The sequence below is a fragment of the Homarus americanus genome, unplaced genomic scaffold (genome assembly GCF_018991925.1).
Source record: "Homarus americanus isolate GMGI-L3 unplaced genomic scaffold, GMGI_Hamer_2.0 scaffold54345, whole genome shotgun sequence".
Taxonomy (NCBI): domain Eukaryota; kingdom Metazoa; phylum Arthropoda; class Malacostraca; order Decapoda; family Nephropidae; genus Homarus; species Homarus americanus.
In genome coordinates, this window is record NW_024728935.1 from 416 (window position 1) to 19,750 (window position 19,335).

At 37.8% G+C, this 19,335-nt stretch overlaps 1 protein-coding gene across 1 annotated transcript; it reads left to right on the forward strand.

Moving 5' to 3' along the window:
* The first annotated feature begins 748 nt into the window (after window positions 1-748).
* LOC121866252 (WD repeat-containing protein 74-like) lies at window positions 749-19,054 on the forward strand. The gene is made up of 3 exons (XM_042365864.1): window positions 749-924; window positions 18,351-18,463; window positions 18,914-19,054. The coding sequence occupies exons 1-3, from the start codon at window positions 864-866 to the stop codon at window positions 19,037-19,039; spliced, it is 300 nt and encodes a 99-aa protein (XP_042221798.1). The 5' UTR covers window positions 749-863; the 3' UTR covers window positions 19,040-19,054.
* The last annotated feature ends 281 nt before the right edge of the window (window positions 19,055-19,335 follow it).

The window sequence follows — 19,335 nt, forward strand, 5'->3', positions numbered from 1 at the left end:
GTTGGTGCCCCGCACGGTTATCGGTGTTATATATCACCTATAGATGTAGAGACTGGTCAATAGAAGCAAAATCAAATGCTTTCCAAAGGAGAGATGGCTAAGATTGGAGCTTCTTTTATTTCAGCGCATCGTGAAGCGTAGAGAGTCAGAGCTGGGAGATTTCTTCCACTGTCGACTGGTTATTTTTGGTGCCATACTGGATAGGGACTTAACATGAGGGTCACGGAGCACGTTCTAACAGACTCTGGGCTATGGTTAGGGCGGCGTGTTTTAGGGGACAGGCGGAGGAGGTCAGTGCATTGTTTGACAGATTGAAGGTAGAGTTGGTCTGGTGGTAGAATGGTGTCTCTGAAACTAGGTCTGGCAATGGCAGTGGGATGAAGGCAGGTGCTGTTGGCAGGGGTAGGCTGGAGCTGGAGGCCCTTGGGTGGAGTGGGTATTCTCAAGCATACTGGGAGGGTAGTGGATAGGGAAATGGTCACTGTGGGAAACTACCAATGTACAATTCCATTCACCAGTGGCCGACTTCACTTGTATTCTTCTCAAAAAATACTCATTATTATTATTATTATTATTATTATTATTATTATTATTATTATTATTATTATTATTATTATTATTATTATTATTATTATTATTATTATTATTATTTTTATTATTTATATTATTATTAGCTGATGAAAACAGTAAACATGCGGTGCAATGGAGCGTTCTTGTAAAAGAATCCGCCGTTCAGTTGAGTCAATAACTCGTGGGTGGGTAAAGGAACGTTGTACGGCACCACATGTTTACTGTTTACACCAGCTAGTTGTTGTACTCGAAATACGGAGTTCCAAATAGTGTATCCCAAATAAGAATATAATATGGAGGAGCCTGAACAAGATTTTAATGTGTTTGTAGGCACAGAGACGGGAATATTGAAAGGTTTGTTTTTTTTCGTGTTAAGGTTGTTGGTACAGGGTTGGAGCCTTGGTCTGGACACGTGTGAGGGCCACTTTATGATAGTAGCCAGGTTTCGATTTTTCTGTTAAAAAAATAATTTTGTCTTATGGTTCTTGTAATGATTCTGCCGAAATTGATTGAAAACGATAATAAAAACGCCCGATTTTCACTGTTATTTTATAGCGGACACTGTTGTAGTTTGTGCAAATGTGTTAAAAAATTAATATTTTTAAAATATACGTTCTTTAACATTTGTGGGTATGAAGAACAGACTTTACCAGCCTAACCAAACAAACCTACCTAATCTTACATAACTTCCTTACAGTTCGCACCCGACCCCTGGAATATTAAACAGAAAGAACTTAAGAACATAAGAATGGAGGAAACTGCAGCTGGCATATTGAGCCATACTGGGCAGTCCCGTTTATACCCAACCCCTATTGCTCATATAAGCATCCAACCCACGTCCTATCATTCTAAATGCACTTCTATGTCATAAAGTCAAAAAAATTGGAAAACTTATTAAACCGAATCAATTAATTTCATTCAATGTCAATGATGGTAATGGGAATCACGATTATTATTTGGTGTCAAAGTCACAAAAAATTGGTAAACTTAATTTAATCTGAGTTGTGTTAGGTTAGGTTAGGTACATGCACTCGATCTATTAACTCAGATTAAATTAAGTTTACCAATTTTTTGTGACTTTATGACACCAAATAACAATCGAGAAGTGATTCACAGCCCGATTTACGCTTGTAGGACCATCATTTGACTTCATTGCGACTACATTTGGGTAAATTTGGGTAATTACTCGCTCCCTCGGTACATGCACGCGATCTATTAACTCAGATTAACTTATGTTTTCCAATTTTTTTTTACTTTGTGACACCAAATACTAGTCGAGAAGTGATTGGCAGTCTGATTTATTCATGTAGGACCATTATTTGACTTCATTGCGGCTACATTTGGGTAATTAGTTGGACCCTCCAACCTATGTTTGAAGCTATCCAGTGTATTCGAGTTAATGATGATATTTGGTAACTTGTTCCATTCATCCACTACTCTGTTTCCAAACCAGTGTTTACCTATTTCGCGCCTAAATCTAAATTTGTCTAATTTAAACCCATTATTACGAGTTCGCTCCTGGTTGGATAGTTTGAGTACCTTTGTAATGTCCCCTTTGTTTAGCCCTGACTTCCATTTATACACCTCTATCAGGTCGCCCCTCGTTCTACGTCTCTCGAGGGAGTGCAAATTAAGATGCTTTATCCTGTCTCCATACTCAAGGTTCCTAATGCCCGGAATTAGTCTTGTCATTCTCCTCTGAATTCTTTCCAAGGATTCTATATCCATTCTGTAATATGGTGACCAGAACTGAACCGCATAATCCAGGTGAGGTCTCACAAGTGCAAGATACAATATTAGGATGACCTCGCTAGTCTTGTAACTAACACTCCTTTGTATGAACCCAAGTACTTTATTAACCTTGTTACGGGCAAAAACACATTGTTTACTTCACTTAAGATTCCTACTTATCATTACTCCTAAATCTCTCTTGCATTCGGATTCCACAATGGCATCGTTGTTCAGCTGGTAACTGGTTTCCCTGTTTACATCTCCTATACTGAGTACTTTACATTTGTCCACATTGAATTTCATCTGCCATTTTTCCGACCATTCGAAAAATTTGTTTAGATCATCCTGAAGTTTTGCAGAGTCCTCGTCAGATTTAATTACACGTCCTCTTTTAGTGTCATCAGCAAATTTACTTATGTTGCTGTCTATGCCGATATCTATGTCGTTTATGTAAATAATAATAAATAAAAATGGTCCAAGTACTGAGCCTTGGGGAACTCCACGAGTGACATTGCTCCAATGCGATTTAGTGCCGTTTTGCTCACTCACTGTTTCCTGTCCCGTAACCACGCCCTAATCCATTTAAGGATATTACCTTTGATGCCATGCGCTTCTACCTTTCTAATTAGTCTTTCATTGGGGACTCTGTCGAAGGCTTTGCTAAAGTCGAGATATACCACATCATAATTGTGCCCCTCGTCCACCGATTCGAAAACTGATGAAAAGAATGTTAATAGATTAGTTAGACATGAACGCCCGCTTGTGAAGCCATGTTGGGAATCATTGATCAACTTGTGCTTCTCCAGGTGGTTTCGAATAGAGTTTGAAATGATTGATTCTAGTAATTTGCCTACTATTGATGTTAGACTGATTGGGCGGTAGTTAGAGGATGGTGATCTATCTCCCTTCTTGAAAATCAGTATTACATTCGCTATCCTCCAGGATTCTGGTACTATACCTGTTTTTAATGACATGCTAAACAACTTTGCTAAGGGCATACTAAGCCCTTCCTTACATTCCTTTAATACTCTGGCAAATATCTCATCGGGACCAGGTGACTTATTAGGCTTCAGTTTGTCTATTTGGTTATTAACATCGTTACTATTCACTACTATCTCGCTTAATTTGTTTTCTTCACTATCTCTGAATAGCGTCGGTGCCTCGGGTATCATGTTTAAATTTTCGGTGGTGAAAACTATTGAAAAGTATTTATTCAGGTTATTGCTCATTTCTCTGTCGTTATCAGTTAGCTCGCCGGTATCTGAACGTATTAGTCCAATCTTATCTCGTGTTTTAGTTTGATACATTTGGTAGAATCCTTTGGGGTTTGTCTTCACCTCCCTTGCTATCTTCAGTTCATTATTTCTCTTTGCTTTTCTTATCTCGGTCTTAACCCAACCGGCCAATAGACTTATAATACTCCCGGAGGTAAATTTCGCCACTATTTATCCTTCTACCTATAGCCTTCCTTTGGCCAATGATGTTCTTTAAATAATTATTTATCCATTTAGGGTCATTGTTGTCTGATCTGAGTTTTTTGTATGGTATGTTCTGCCTTTGTGCTTTAAGTAACTCGTTATTTAAATTGTCGTGGAACTCGGCAATCTCAGATCTCGTTATCAGGTCGGTGTCATCTGTCAGGTTCACGCCCAAGCGCGACACCCCCTCCCTCAGCTGCCTCTTTAAACTATCAAAGTTTGCCCTTCTGAAATCTGGGACTTTAATGGAATTTTCCTTACATCTGACCTGAAAATCTTACTGGAATCTAATATCTTTGTGATCGCTGTTTGCAAGTTCGTTCCCTACCTCGACATTGCTAATGAGGTTTTCTCTGTTCGACAGAACTAAATCGAGTATATTATTACCCCGGGTGGGTTCGGTTATATGTTGACTTAGGAAACAGTCCTGGATCGTTTCGAGGAAATCCTCTGATACTGAGTTACCCGTAAGGTCAGTCCAATCTATTTGGCCAAGGTTAAAATCGCCTACTATACAGACTTTGTTGTGTATGGAAGCCCTGCGCATTTCATCCCAGATAAGTCGCTCATTAACTCTCTCAAGATTGGGAGGTCTATATATTACTCCTATGATTAATTTTTCCCTACCGTCGACTAATTCTATCCAAATTGTTTCTGTATTCCGCTCAGTTTTTATTTCCTTATTTATTTCACACTTCAGATTATCCCTGACATAGATTGCTAATCCGCCTCCTTTCCTGGACGGCCTATCGGTATGGAACAATTTTTAATCCGCAATTTGGTATTCGACAGGTAACTCATGTGAGTCTAGGTTGATCCATGTTTCAGTGAATGCTATTATATCGATTTTTTCGGTACATACCGAGGCCCTAATATCATCCATTTTGTTTCTCATACTTCTACTGTTCGCGTAGTAGACATTTAGGTTAGTCGTGTGCTGAGCCCTCCCTTTACTGCGTTTAGGTCTTAATTCGCTGTCTAATTTAGCATTGTCATCATTCCTAACACTATTTTCCTGTAACCTTTTACTTTGTTTACCCGCTCCCACTGCAGTCTCCTCCACCCCCGTGCCCATATGTTCCCCTAGTAGTTTAAAGACTTACTATGATATGGTGAAATTTGAGGCATTTTATGGACATGAGGTGATATGGCCGCATTGGCGCTTTTGCAGCCCGAGCAGCGGATTTATTTATTTTGGTGGTGGGAAACGTCGAGCCACGGCATTGATGAAGTGATGAACAAATTTCTTTCCGGTCTGAAAGCGCAGGAATTCCTGCAGTGTGGACAGTTTCTATTTAAAGGAACAATGCTGTGGTCTTTGAACAGTTGAAGGGTCTCGTTGTCTTTGTCCCTAAATTTGCAAATTGCGTTCATGTAAGATTGGCGACAACCTTCACTCGACATGCTGAAAAACAAACTGCCCAGGGCGAGGTAAAAGCGCCTCAGCTAAGTGCGGCCTTATTACCACCCAGAAGACAAACTAGTGCACCCTTAGCCACCTAATTATCTATGAAACAAAAAGTTTGCACAATAAATGATTATCATATCAGATCTCACTGATGAAAATAATGTAAGAAAATAAACAGTAATAAAAATAACTTGTCCGAGGGTAAGTCATAAGAAGCTCATAACCTCCCTAACCTAGCTGAAACCTGGCTATTATCCTAAATTTACCCACGTTGAGGAGAGTGTTATCCAGTGTGATCAAACATAATGGGGTTTCCTCCTGTACTAACAATGGATAAACCGAACAGGTAGTAAGTTGATAAGTGGCAAAGATTGTAAAACAAATAGGAGTCCATGTGCTACTGCTCCACATCCATCACACAAGTATAGGTAAATTTTTACTTTAGGACATGAGTCCCTAGGAGTTTTTCCAGTGTATTTTGGTGTGTTTTAAGCGAATCTGACCTTCATTTTGATGATATCGATACAGTATTGGTCACAACTGGATGACGTCAATCAATATTGCGCATGCGTGATGCGCCGATAACATCTCTTCACATAGATGAAGACTGAAAAGTACGTAAAATCGATTAAATTCAATTGTGTTGCTATTTTCCATTTCCGCCTTGTATACTGTATATGGGGGTTCAAAATGTTCAGAATAGGGAGATCTAAATGTTTCAGTAGTTTATAACTTTCTGGCGTGCTATGTCCTAAAGTAAAATAATACCCAAGTATATAGTATTGCACATAAAGGAATTGCAATTTTTATAATATTTAGGTACCTGGTAGTGGATATTTTGCCGTGACCAGCGAAGTTCCTACTAACACTATTTTACCATGAGTGCACTCTGATTGGCTAATCATCCATTACTGGCGAACAACGCAAGAACTATATTTGACCGTGACTCTGGCGGCATTTGACATTTACAGTATTTCACTGAGTCGATCGTTGTGTAACTATAAACATACCCAACCAGAAGGAATTGTTCAATTTTGTTAATTTTTCCTCATTGTTCTTATCATTATAAAAGAGATAACATTTACTAGAACCTAATACATACAATAGAACCTGACTGGTGTACCTCCAACTCGGCCCATCTTAAATAACCAACTGGGCCCACACATTACTAACTCGGCCCACCTTACAGCGAAGAATGACGAAAATGATTCTGGGACTTAAAAACCTTCCATATCAAGATAGGTTAAAGAAACTAAACTTGCATTTCCTAGAAAGACGAAGAGTGCGGGGAGATATGATAGAAGTATTTAAATGGGTGAGAGGAATCAATAAAGGGGATATAGATAAAGTTCTTATAATATCCGAGCAGGATAGAACTCGTAGCAACGGATTTAAGTTGGATAAATTTAGGTTTAGGAGGGAGATAGGAAGGAACTGGTTCACAAATAGGGTGGTGAACGAGTGGAACAAGCTTAGCAACTTTCTAGTAAGTGTTGGAATGCTGGAAAGTTTTAAAAGGAGGCTAGATAGATTCATGGATGATAGAGTGGTAGTAACTCTCGACAGGAGCTGCCATGCACAGGCCAACCGGCCTATTGCAGACTCCTTATTTTCTTATGTTCTTATAAGTAGCTGACTAGAGGTTCAGGAATGAGTGAGATATGTTTTATGGCTGTTTTGGTTCACTGAATTACGAAGAGTGTGAATGAATGAATACCGATGGTTCAGTGGGTATGAAGAACGAATTTTATGAGTTTATGTTAGTAGAACTTGATCAATGAACCATGATTCACAGTCGTAACTTGTGCTTCTCCAGGTGATTTCGAATAGTGTTTGAAATTATTGCTTCCAGCAATTTGCCTCCAATTGATGTTAAACTGATTGGACGGTAGTCAGAGGATAGTGATCTATCTCCCTTCTTGAAAATCGGTATCACATTCGCTATCCTCCAGGATTCTGATACTACACCCGTTTTTAATGACATGTTAAACAAATTTGCTAAGGGCATACTAAGCTTTTCCTTACATTCCTTCAATACTCTGGCAAATATCTCATCGGAACCTGGTGACTTATTAGGCTTTAACTTGTCTGTTTGCTTTCTAACATCATTACTAGTTACTACTATCTCGCTTAATCTATTTTCTTCACTATCTCTGTATATACCTGTAGTCGGTGCCTTGGGTATCATGTTTAGATTTTCGGTGGTGAAAACTGTTGAGGTTATTGCTCATTTCTCCTTCGTTTTTAGTTAGCACACCGTTATTGGTCCTATCTTGTCTCGTGTTCTAGTTTAATACATTTGGAAGAATCCCTTTGGGTTTAACTTCGCCTCCCTTGTTACCTTCAGCTCATTATTGCTCTTTGCTTTTCTTATCTCGGTCTTAACCCTACCAGCCAATACCTTATAATAATCTCAGAGGTAAGCTTCATAATTTATTCTCCAACCTATAGCCTTCCTTTGGCCAATAATATTCTTGAAATAAGTACTTATCCATTTGGGGTCATTGTTATTTGATCCGAGTTTTCTTTATGGTTTGTTCTATCTTTGTGCATTAAGTAACTCATTATTTAAATTGTTGTGAAACTCGTCAACCTCAGATCTCATGATCAGGTCATCCTCAACCATCATATTTTGTGAGCGTGTCGTTGTCAGGTTTCCAGGAAAAGTGATCTTAATTGTGAACTAAATATAAAATTATATATTAAAGAAAAATGTTCAACTCTTCCACATACAGTAGAAGTCCAAAAATCCGGACTGCTTGGGGATTGGGTCGGTCCGGATTTTCGGATTTTCCGGATTCTCAGGCAGTTCTTTTAAAATTAAAATTTAAGGAGGAATAAAGAAGAGATGAACAGGTACATTTTGATAGTTTATTCATTAGCAAATATAGCATGCTTCATTTATCAAAACGAGCAGTTTTAATGAAAAAGCTGTGAATTCTAGAATTTTATTCTTTGCCTTTTTGATATCATAAATTGTAGACTTTCCAATGTTGTATTTTCCATTAGAACAGTATTGCTCACACCACGTACTAGTTTCTTAATTATTTCAAGTTTGTCACTCAATTTCAACGTGTTCTTCTTTCTCTTCACACAACGAAGTTTATCTACTTTAGGAGCCATTATTATGGGCTTGTACAGTAATCTGTAAATGGAAAGAGTAGGACTCAAAATATTGTTATATTACAATGGTATTCTATTCATACTGTGCTTGATATAATGCATTCACGGAAATGTAATATTTTTGCTAAAATGACGTACGTATTACAGTGGAAAGTGGGATCAAATCGTGACGAAAACAATGACTTTCGCTTTCTTTCGTTCAAAAGATGTTACCGTAATCGCTTTTCGAATGGTTTAGTTAAAAAACTGTTGTACTGTATTACAATAATATTCTATCCTAATTGACTTGAATAAATACTACGATACCATATTTCTGAATATTTTCATTAAAATCCATCAAAATCATTTTCTTTGTCATCGTCTGCAGCACCAAACAGCTTCTCCCAGTCCTCTCCTTGAACAGGGCATGAGGGTACGTGTTTTTCGAATCTTTTTCAGTTAAAAAACTATTACATCACACGTATATTTTACCTAAACTGCGCCTGAATGAATATATTCTCGGAAATAAATAGTAGTTTTGCTGAAACGTGATGTATTTCAATGTAAAATAGGATAAAATACATGACGAAAACAAAAGACTTTACCTAAGCTTCCGATGTTCTTGAGATGTTACTCGTTTTTTTAATAGTTTTCGGTTAAAATTCTGTTATATTACAATGATATTCTATTCATACTGTGCTTGATATAATACATTCACGGAAATGTAATATTTTTGCTGAAATTACGTACGTATTACAGTGGAAAGTGGGATAAAATCGTGACGAAAACAATGACTTTCGCTTTCTTTCGTTCAAAAGATGTTACCGTAATCGCTTTTCGAATGGTTTAGTTAAAAAACTGTTGTATTACAATAATATTCCCTCCTAATTGACTTGAATAAATACTTGAATGGAAATATACAATATTTTTGTTGAAACTACCCGCGTTTCAGTGTAAAGTGTTGTAATAATAAATGGTAAACAATTTGCCTTCGGCACTCGTGTTTCAGTTTATAGGACGTAGAGCGTTTTTACTGAAGGTTTTGTTGTTACCCTCAAAAACGTGGGTCGAACTATAAACGAGGAATATCATAAATTAACGATTTCTTGGTCAAAAAATCAGGGTCGACAGATAAACGAGGGGGGGTTTATAGATGAGTATATACGGTATGTTGTCACAGTTTGATTGCTCGTTTTAAAGTGGAGACCACGTGGTCGCTTGTTGTCGCTGTGCAGCTGTGGCGCTCACGCATGCGCACATACACACAAAAGCCCGCAAAAAAAAAAAATAATAATTAGTTTTCCAAAAGTCCGGATTCTCGGGTGGTCCGGATTTTTGGCATCCAGATTTTTGGACTTTTACTGTATGTACATTAATATGTTAATAAGATAGAATGAAAAGATAAATAATAAATCAATTTCTCCCCCCCCCTTACAATCTATGCTACTTTTTACCATTGTACTTTGATCATTCATGCCAAAATTTGTAAACTTTTACTTTTTAGTCCGAGTTTGTTAACCTAAGTGTTCCGAGTTGGATGTGGGCCGAGTTGGCAATGGGCCAAGTTGGACTGGAACCTCCTGTTTATAAAGGGTAAAGGGCAAAGTCACATAATGTTGGTGTTAGATTACAGGGTCAGTCACATTCTGAGTTCTGACCATGGCTGACCAATGCTTGGTATGTATGCCCACTTTGCACACTTCAAACAAGTAGTTGGCTAGAGATTCAGGAATGACATCTGGACTCCGTCTCCTTGGAGTGTATTTAAAAGGAATATCCGCACAAATAATGACTGTGAAGGGTGGCATAATCGCCTTAACTTGAAAGCAAGAAAAGGACAACTTAACTTCTATCTGTTAATCAAGCTACTCCATAATGAAGCAAAACTAGTGACACAACAGGTGCGGCTCTGGTCCGGCGGTAAAGTGCTACCAAAACAACTGGTCAAATATGTACATAACCAAGGACAGCTCTTCAACCTGTGGGACGAATTCAGTAGTGGACGAAGATCTGCTAAAATTTTGCTACGAGCCGTTCCACATCACGTGACTGTTTATCAGTAATGTTTGTACTTCTATGCTGCTTTTTATCATTCTACTTTTGTACTTTTATCATTCATGCAGAAATAAATGTGTAAAATGTATTCGTTAACCTAAGTGGTCTGAGTTGGTTATCTGAGATGTCCGAGTTGGTATTTGATGGGCCGAGTTGGCAATGAGCCAAGTTGGACTGTATTAAACCTGCCTAACCTTACGTAACTTTTGTAAATATTCATCCATTTGCTGTCCTCAGGTTTTGATGCAAATAAATTTTTTGGTGTGTGTTTTACTCACTTCCAACCTTTAATTCTTGTGCAAAATAACGACTTTTCAAAAAAATTAATTTTTCATTTGTAACCGAAACTACAAAATTGTACCAAAATGGCAGTCAGGTTTGAGTAAAACACACCATAAGACAAAAAAAACTTAACCTAACCATTTTTAGGAGCTTACTTGCTACTGTGATGGAGGATACAGCTGGGTGATCTGGATAAGGAGGTGGCGGAGGATGCTTTCTTGATTCTTAAAATCAGATTGAAATAAATGTCAAGCCAAATATTTATAAAAATGCTCCTTCCTGATGACTGAATGCAACACCCAGCTTTTAATGTCTTTCCACTGGTGTTCAATATTTTGGATGTGGACGCCGTTTTGTGGATTCGCAAAATTATCACTATGGTTAACATTCAAATGCGTGTAACCTAGATCACTCAGACCATTATAATCCTTCCAATAGTCCGTATGAATAATGCTTCCTGGAAGAACGGAATGCTGAATCGGTGGTATTATTGTCTGAGCGTCATGTTGGTCAAGGGTCAGATAAAATTTCTTTTACATTCACTTTCTATACCCACACACCAGTAATTTGTCATCCTCCACCGTACATAGATTTTCCAAACTTTGACTCAACTCCACAACCACTCCTGGACCACCAATTGCTTTCTGATTATGAAACCAGATCTCACCGCACACCTCCACATGGTTTTCAGCGCATGCTACCCATGTGTCCTTCAATAAACTGACCTGAAAAGCACATCTAATAACCTGCTTTGATACAATACTCGAAGGTCATTGATTGTCATGTCACAAAGAGGAGAGAAGTGATTCTGGCAACATGGCAGGTACAGAAATTTACAGCTAGAAATTTGTGAGATACTCTATTAATATTGAAAATTGGTAACCTGTGGACAGCCAATGGATGAATATTAACCCTAACTTCATAACCGGGGGGCTGACCCGCCGTCATATTAAACGGAAAGTTCTTAACCAATCAGAGCACACTCATGATAAAATAGTGTTAGTAGGAACTTAGCCGGTCGCAGCAAAATATCCACTATGTGATATTTAACCCCGGTTAATATTGATGGCTGAACCACCGAAGCATTATTTGTTTTAATATTTATTTTCTTACTATGGTACATATATTCATCAGTGATTTCTGATACAATAATAATTTCTTGTGCAAATGCTTCAATAGGCGCTAGGCACTCACTACTTCACCTTCTTGGTGGTGACATCTCATATCAGGATGTAAACAGCCAATCATATTCATGTATTTCAAAACACTCTGCCGCTTTGGCTGGATCGACCCTGCTGCTCAGTGTATGCTTATGAGCCATTCAGCACGAGTGATTTTTTTTTGGGGGGGGGGGTGGGAAATAGCCCACCTGGGCACAGGTTATCGGGGCCTAAGGGGCAAAAAATAAGACAAAAGAAATTAAAAATAGAAAAGGAAAACGTTATATTAATCTACACCACGAAGATGCCGGAAAAGGCAGAGCATTCCACAGTTTGGCTGTGTGAGGAAAGAAGGATGTACTCTAATGGGTTATTCTAGTATGACTGACAGCCACAGAGAAATGGTGGGCACCACGGGCAAGTCGTGTGTTACGAGCCCACGGTCTTGCAGGCAGTACACAGGATGCCAAATCCACCAAACATTGCCCGTTAAAGTACCTGTAAAAGAGAGAGTTGAAGCAACATTGTGGCGAAGAGAAAGGGAAGAAAGATTGTAGACCAAAGAAGGAGAGTTAATAAGACGAAATGCCTTTGATTCCACCCTATCTAACAGTTGGACAGAAGAAGAGCCACCCCAGATATGAGAGCAGTACTCCAAGTTAGGACGAATGAATCCCTTATATACTTGAAGCAATTGTTCAGGAGTGAAGTAGTTACAGCATCTGTACAGCATTCCCAGCTTTCGGGGGGCACCTTTAGCAATGTTGAGGATGTGTGGCTTCCATAATATATTAAAGGAAATGGTGAGGCCTAGCATATCTATTTTAGAATTTAGCAGAATGATAGCATCCTGAAATGTAATTAGTGGGAGATCATCTAATTTGGAAAGTGTAATTGGTAAATACTTTGTTTTATTACTATTGAATTTAACCAAGTTTCTACCTTCCCATTCGGAGATGCTGCACAGATCTGCATTGATAGATGTAATGATATCAGCTCTAGAAACAGATCTAGTTTGAGAGTTAGGGGGAAGGGGAAAATGTGAAGAAGAGTGAAGAGTAGAATCATCAGCGTAAGAATGGATAGAATTAGTTGTAGTTTGAAATAAATCATTGATAAGAAGAAAGTATGTGAAAGAACAGAACCCTGTGGGACACCACTATTGGTAGAGAAAGAGCGAGAGATCGAAGCTGGAGAAAAGAGAACAAAGTGCTGGAGAGAAACCATAAGGGGGAAGTTTAGAAAGCAAAGACCTGTGCCATACTCTGTCAAATGCTTTGGAGGTGTCGAGGGCCATGACGAAAGTTTCCCCATAATCCGTAAGAGAGGATAACCAAAGATGGGTGTAATAGGAGAGCAAATCACCAGTAGTTTCGAAAATCTCAGAGAGGGATAAAGTTAGGGCAATGGGGCGATAGAGAGATTAAAATGGTCGCCCTTCTTCAGGATGGGCTGAATCAAGGCATTCCTTCCAAGAAGAAGGAAAAGTTTGGGTTTTGAGGCAAAGGCAAAAGAGGTGAGCAAGCACAGGGGCCAGAGCTTCAGAACATGAGGGAGGTATTCTGTATGGTCCACAGGGCTGTGGAGTCGAAGACAAAACCTTCGACTCCGACTCCTCAAATTTTTATGCTTCCGACTCCGACTCCTTGGCCTATTTGTAACAACTATTTCTACCATCCTAATTGTAATTTGTATGTTGTAACCTGCATAGGTAAAAAGTAAAACACCGTGGCTATACTGCTACAGCTTTATTAATGATCTGGACGATATTTAAGAACTACAAAAAGATGATAGGCTTGACTTTCAAAGTTTCAATCAAAAGAAAAATAAATGTATTAAGAATTCAAGATATTAACTAGAAAACACCATTTACATGTATATCTAAAAGTTCGATCTCAGCATATGAATTTTGTTTAAGCTCATAATCTGATGTGGATCTAAATGATGATCCTACAATTCCTTTTAAAGTAAAGTTATATATTTATGTACATTAAAGAAATGAATACCTTATTAAGGAAAATGGATAAACCTTACATGATTAAGTTATTAAATTAAATTTGCCTTAATCTCACCAAAAACAGGTTGTAGCTAATTGTTTTGTAGCTGAGAGCCTCTGTGCAGTTTTCAACGAAACAAAATTTGATATAATTCAAAATTTCAAATGGTAAAGAAGAGACTATCGTCCAAAATTATAGTGCTGTACTGTGCCTGCTACAATAAATTCATAATAATGCTTATAAAATGGAAATAAATTCTTTTAATAATTTAAGAAAATTTGTGGGATCAGTGGAATCACTGCAATGAATATGCCTGAGTTCATATATTTGTTCTTAGGAACAGAATAGCTTCAGTCGGAGTCGGAGTATGGACAATTTTACCGACTCCGACTCCACAAGCCGAAATTTCCTCCGACTCCTCGACTCCGACTCCACAGCCCTGATGGTCCATGTGCCTTACTCACATCTAACCTGGATAACACACCAACAACCCTATGAGTGGAGATTATAGGAAAGTGCATAGGTTCAGTAGGAGAAGCAGGGGTAGGCGGGATAGAGTAGGAAACGTCTAAGGTGGAATTAGAGGAGAATAAGGTGCCAAAGAGATTGGCCCAGTTTGATTTAATAGAAATAAGATTGTGATCAAAAGACCCTAGGGGGGCAGAAATTGAGTATGAATAGTGTGAGGGGTTAGAGGTAAAACAAAAATCAAGAATGTTAGCAAGTTGATCGTGTCGATCAGGAAAAAGTGTAGGGTGTTTGATTATTTGTTCCAAATCATTAAGTACGGAAAAAGAGAGTGCCTCAGCTCCGCCTGGGTCAGAGCCAAGCCACTCTCTGTGATGTACAGTCTCGTTCAAGATTCTTCGAACACTGCTGGAGACAGCTGGCAACTCAAGGCCGTTTGTTTACTATAGTATGTAGTAAAAATTATGAATGAATGTAAAAGTTTTTTGGTGATTGGTTACTTAGTTCTCTGTTGCTTAATTGATGGTTGGGCTTTGTTGTTTTGTATTATATTATACTATATACTATATAGTAAACAAACGGCCTTGAATTGCCAGCTGTCTCCAGCAGTGTTCGAAGAATCTTGAACGAGACTGTACATCACAGAGAGTGGCTTGGCTCTGACCCAGGCGGATAGCAACGACTCGTGGCAAGAAGTGAGATAGTCAAAGCTTCCAAATTTTGGTATATGTATTGAGATTGAATACATTCAAAGCCTTCATACAGAATGTGTGAAAAAATATCATAAGGTCAAAAGCATGAAGGAATTAATCAGTGTGTGTGTAGAAGCAAGCACTAAGGATGGGAGAGAGAGAGAGAGAGCTATGGATGGTGTTAACTTACTCATTGTTCCGCTCTCTCGCTGTCTCCTGTTAAATGACAATGCAATAAATGTGAGGGATCAATAAAAATAATAAATAAAATAAAAATACTACATTGTCATTTTGCAGGAGACAGCGAGAGCGGAACAATGAGTAAGTTAACACCATCCATAGCTCTCTCTCCCATCCTTAGTGCTTGCTTCTACACACACACTGATTAATTCCTTCATGCTTTTGACCTTATGATATTTTTTCATACATTCTGTATGAAGATTGTTTGTGCATGTAACAGTGAAAAAAATGCAAACAGTTTCTACCAGAAAATACGAGTTGAAAAATAACAGTAATGCAACTCACAGCTTGGCCCAGTAGAGGGAGGATATCACCAACACTGCTCCTCCCTCATTGTACCACTGCCTGCCTTCTCCGACAAACTGTACACATGAAAATAATTAAGAAAATACTGTATTACTTCGGTACATTACCTTATGGGAGGGCAGTTTGGGCTCACCACCACAAGGGGGTGGGCTCAGTAATGGCCTTACTCTGTGCATCTCTCCCCAAGATGGCCGCACCAGCTAACTCAGTGCCCGATTTGAATTTTTGCCCTGACTCAAATTCATATAAACTTGTCTCACAAGGTGGTGTCAATTTATAAAATTTATAAAAGTGAATTTTCGTATCTAGAATGTTCATATGGGGGATATCTGTTTTAGAATTTGTTGCATGTTGGGAAATGTTAGGCCAGGTTTATTTAATTTTATTTTTATTTATTTATTTATTTTTTTTTGCAAATACAGTGAGTTCTGCTATAACGCGTTTTGATAACGCGAATTTGCTCTAACGCGATTTATGAATTAGGAACGATATTTGTATGACGCGAACGTTTGTTTGCTATAACACGATTTTTGCTTACTATTTCTCCAATTTTGTGGTACAGTGGGGTATGCTATAACGAATCTAATTGGTTCTAGAACCTTGTTCGTTATAGCATTCGTTCGTTATAGGATTAATCCGTTCCAGGCCCCCAAATACAACCACTTAACACTGAAAAATATAATATAAAATTGTAAAAATTGTAAAAAAGTGCATAAATATGCATCTAAACCCCTGAAATAAAGAATATCATTAATGTTTGTAATAAAAAAACAATAAATTAGAAAAAAAAATTAAATAATGTTCGTTGTAGGAGTTTCGTTCGTTATAGCATTCTCAATTTTATAGGTAAAACCGTTCGTTATAGGAATATTCGTAGTAGGATCCATTCGTTATAGCATATCCCACTGTATTAACTGTGAATATAGTAAAGAAGAATATCAACAAGAAGCATTCTGGTGATAGAATTCCCGGTGATGATCGTAAAAGAAAGGATATAACACTTGAAGAGAAGCTCGGTGTTATCAACCTCAAAATCACCCTTCTCCCTCATCAAGTTATATTCATATTTTTTCAAGGTAAAGTGTTACATTTACTGTATTATTTCATTATTAGATATGAATGTAACATTTATTTAGACTGTGCTATCCTTTGTGTTAGGCTAACTACTAATTTTTTTTCGATTTCGTGTAATCTGCACCTAACCCTATTTTCTCCATAAGCCCTGTTATTTCTATTACGCGATTTTCTATAACACGATATTTTACATGAACACAATTATCGTGTTATAGGAGAACTACCTGTAGGCTGCATTATCAGTCAAAGCAAAATAGCCTGACAGGCTGTTTTGTTGATCCAATGTACAGGTACTCCTCGACTCATGACCGACTCAACTTACGACCACCCGGACATACGACCGCCGCAGTCGTACCAAATTTTTTTTCAAATTACGTATTTTCGAGTCCCGACGTTAGTGATTGCATTGTGTACTGACAAAATTTTGGTTTGTAATTCCCTTTAAAATGGCTGACAAGCTTAAAAGTGAGAGTTTTGTGGTGTTGAGAAGGAAAAAAGACACCCATTTTAGATTTTCTATGTATTATTTTAGCATTTTCGACTTATGACCTGGATTTGGGTCCCTAACCCCGTCGTAAGTCAGGGACTGCCTGTAATAATTTTGGGTAGCTATAGGTAATTTTTTTTTCGTTTACATGCACACACAATCGTGCCCAGAATTTAACACTTAAAGGTGGGGGGGGGAGATCTCTTAGCTGTCTTGTGTCCCGTGTATAGTGAAAATTGCCAAATGGCAATGCAATATTTTTTATTTTGTTTTATTTATTATTTTTATGAAGTGATTACACCTGTACAGTATTTACACACTTTAGTGAAAATAGGGTTTGCGGTATTTGCACACTTTACGTCAAATCTCTTCCCTGCCTGATCCACGTTGTAATTAAAGTAACAATTAAGAAATAATTGATCTTAAACTACAAATATCCACATACGTACTGTACTGTTCCACTGAAGAGTTTTGGCAAAGAGGATAAAGTAAATTAAAGACAAGTGCATGGATCTCAGTACTCACCTGAAGAGTCGCCCCCAACACTACCTGGGGGCATTCTTCAGGTTACAGTCGTCATGTAAAGATTGCCCCCCCCCTCCCCACTGTATAGCACCTGAAGTTTAACCTCCCCAGCGCTACCTGTGGGTTTTCTTCAGTGGACCGTGTACCACCTGTTGGTCATTTTACATTTTTAACTAAAGTGTGCAAATACTGCATGCATTACTTGGACAACTAAGTGTGCATATCTTCATAGGTCATGTTTTTATATGCATACTACAATAAATACTATAACTCCATGTCATTACCTTTTATTGCATAAACAATGGACCGGCAAAATAGTATTTTTTTAACGCCTACATTTTCCCTCGTCTTCAAAGCTGTGTCTACTTTATGCAAATCATGGTCTTACTGCCTAAATTAAGTATTAGAGCAGGAAATAAAGGCCATTTTCATTCAAATCAAAATGAAAATCAAAAGAAAACTCTCATTGGCTTGGTTGTGACAAGGTTAGGTACTACCTAGGTTGGAAAATTAGGTGACTTTATTTTGTGCCTTTGATAATAATAGACATCTTTCAGGGATTCTGTAACTTGTAGCGATTGTTCGCAACTTTTGTGAGTGTAAAACTATAATGGACAGCAAGTGTAGACAACAAAGACTGTTTAGCCCATTGTCGATTGCCAGTGAAAAACAAAGTGAAGCTGTGTACTTTACTGAAGCAATGGTATCTGTTTGTTTATGGATTACCTCATACTACCTAGTACAGTTCTAGTAATATATTGTTTTATATCCACAGGTGTAAATCTAAACCAGAAGGCTGTAATCCACAAAAATTTCCATAAAATTAAAGCTTTGGAAAGTGACCAAGAGATCACCTCTATAGCATGGGGTGAGGAAGCACAAACAGAGGTGAGTAACTAATACTGAGTAAAATCCTTTATTGTTTTAACTTATTAGAAAATGAGGAATGGCCCTGTATGTCTGCCCGTGAGGAAGATTGTGGGTTTGGTGGAAACATTACATTCAGAACACCAATGAATTCAATTAGAGTTCAGGTTGTTCTATTATTCCCTTCAGAAAATGGGAGTGTCCATGCAGGTTTGGTGGAAAAGTTACCTGTCACTTGGATTCAGTGAGAAAAGTATTAGGCTGTGAATTCATTCTGACTCCATGCTGCCACACAAAAAACACATATCATTTAAAATAGTGTTGGCATGACTCGCAGAAGGACCCAAACCCCTGTGAATTTTAAGGGCATGCTGTATAGTATTTGTAGCTGTATTAAATGACATAAATATTTGTAATCAGAGTAAGTTTTCCTCTCATTTTTTATTCTAATTTTTAAATCTGATTCTGCAGGTTATGATGGGCCTCAGAAACCAAACGATTCGAATTTTTGACACAGATGCAATGGCTTTTGTATCCTCCCGTAAAATTAATGTAGGTGAGGGACCAATTGTCTCTCTAGCAAGATGGGACGGGTAAGTAACATGCACATTTCATTACAGCACTTTTTTTAAGTTAACTTTTATGAAAAGAACTCAGTTTGGTAAACTATAATTTAGTATTGTATTACTACATTTATTTCTTACCTTATTTCAGTACAGTATCATAATGGTCTGAGTATTGGTGATTCATAATACAGGTACACCATTATTAATGTGATTGTTCTAGGAGTAAAGGTTTCCAGAAGATGAATATTAAATATACAGTACAATGCAATGATGAATGAATTTTAAGTACATACATTATTTTCTCGATTTAACAAACGAATTCAAACC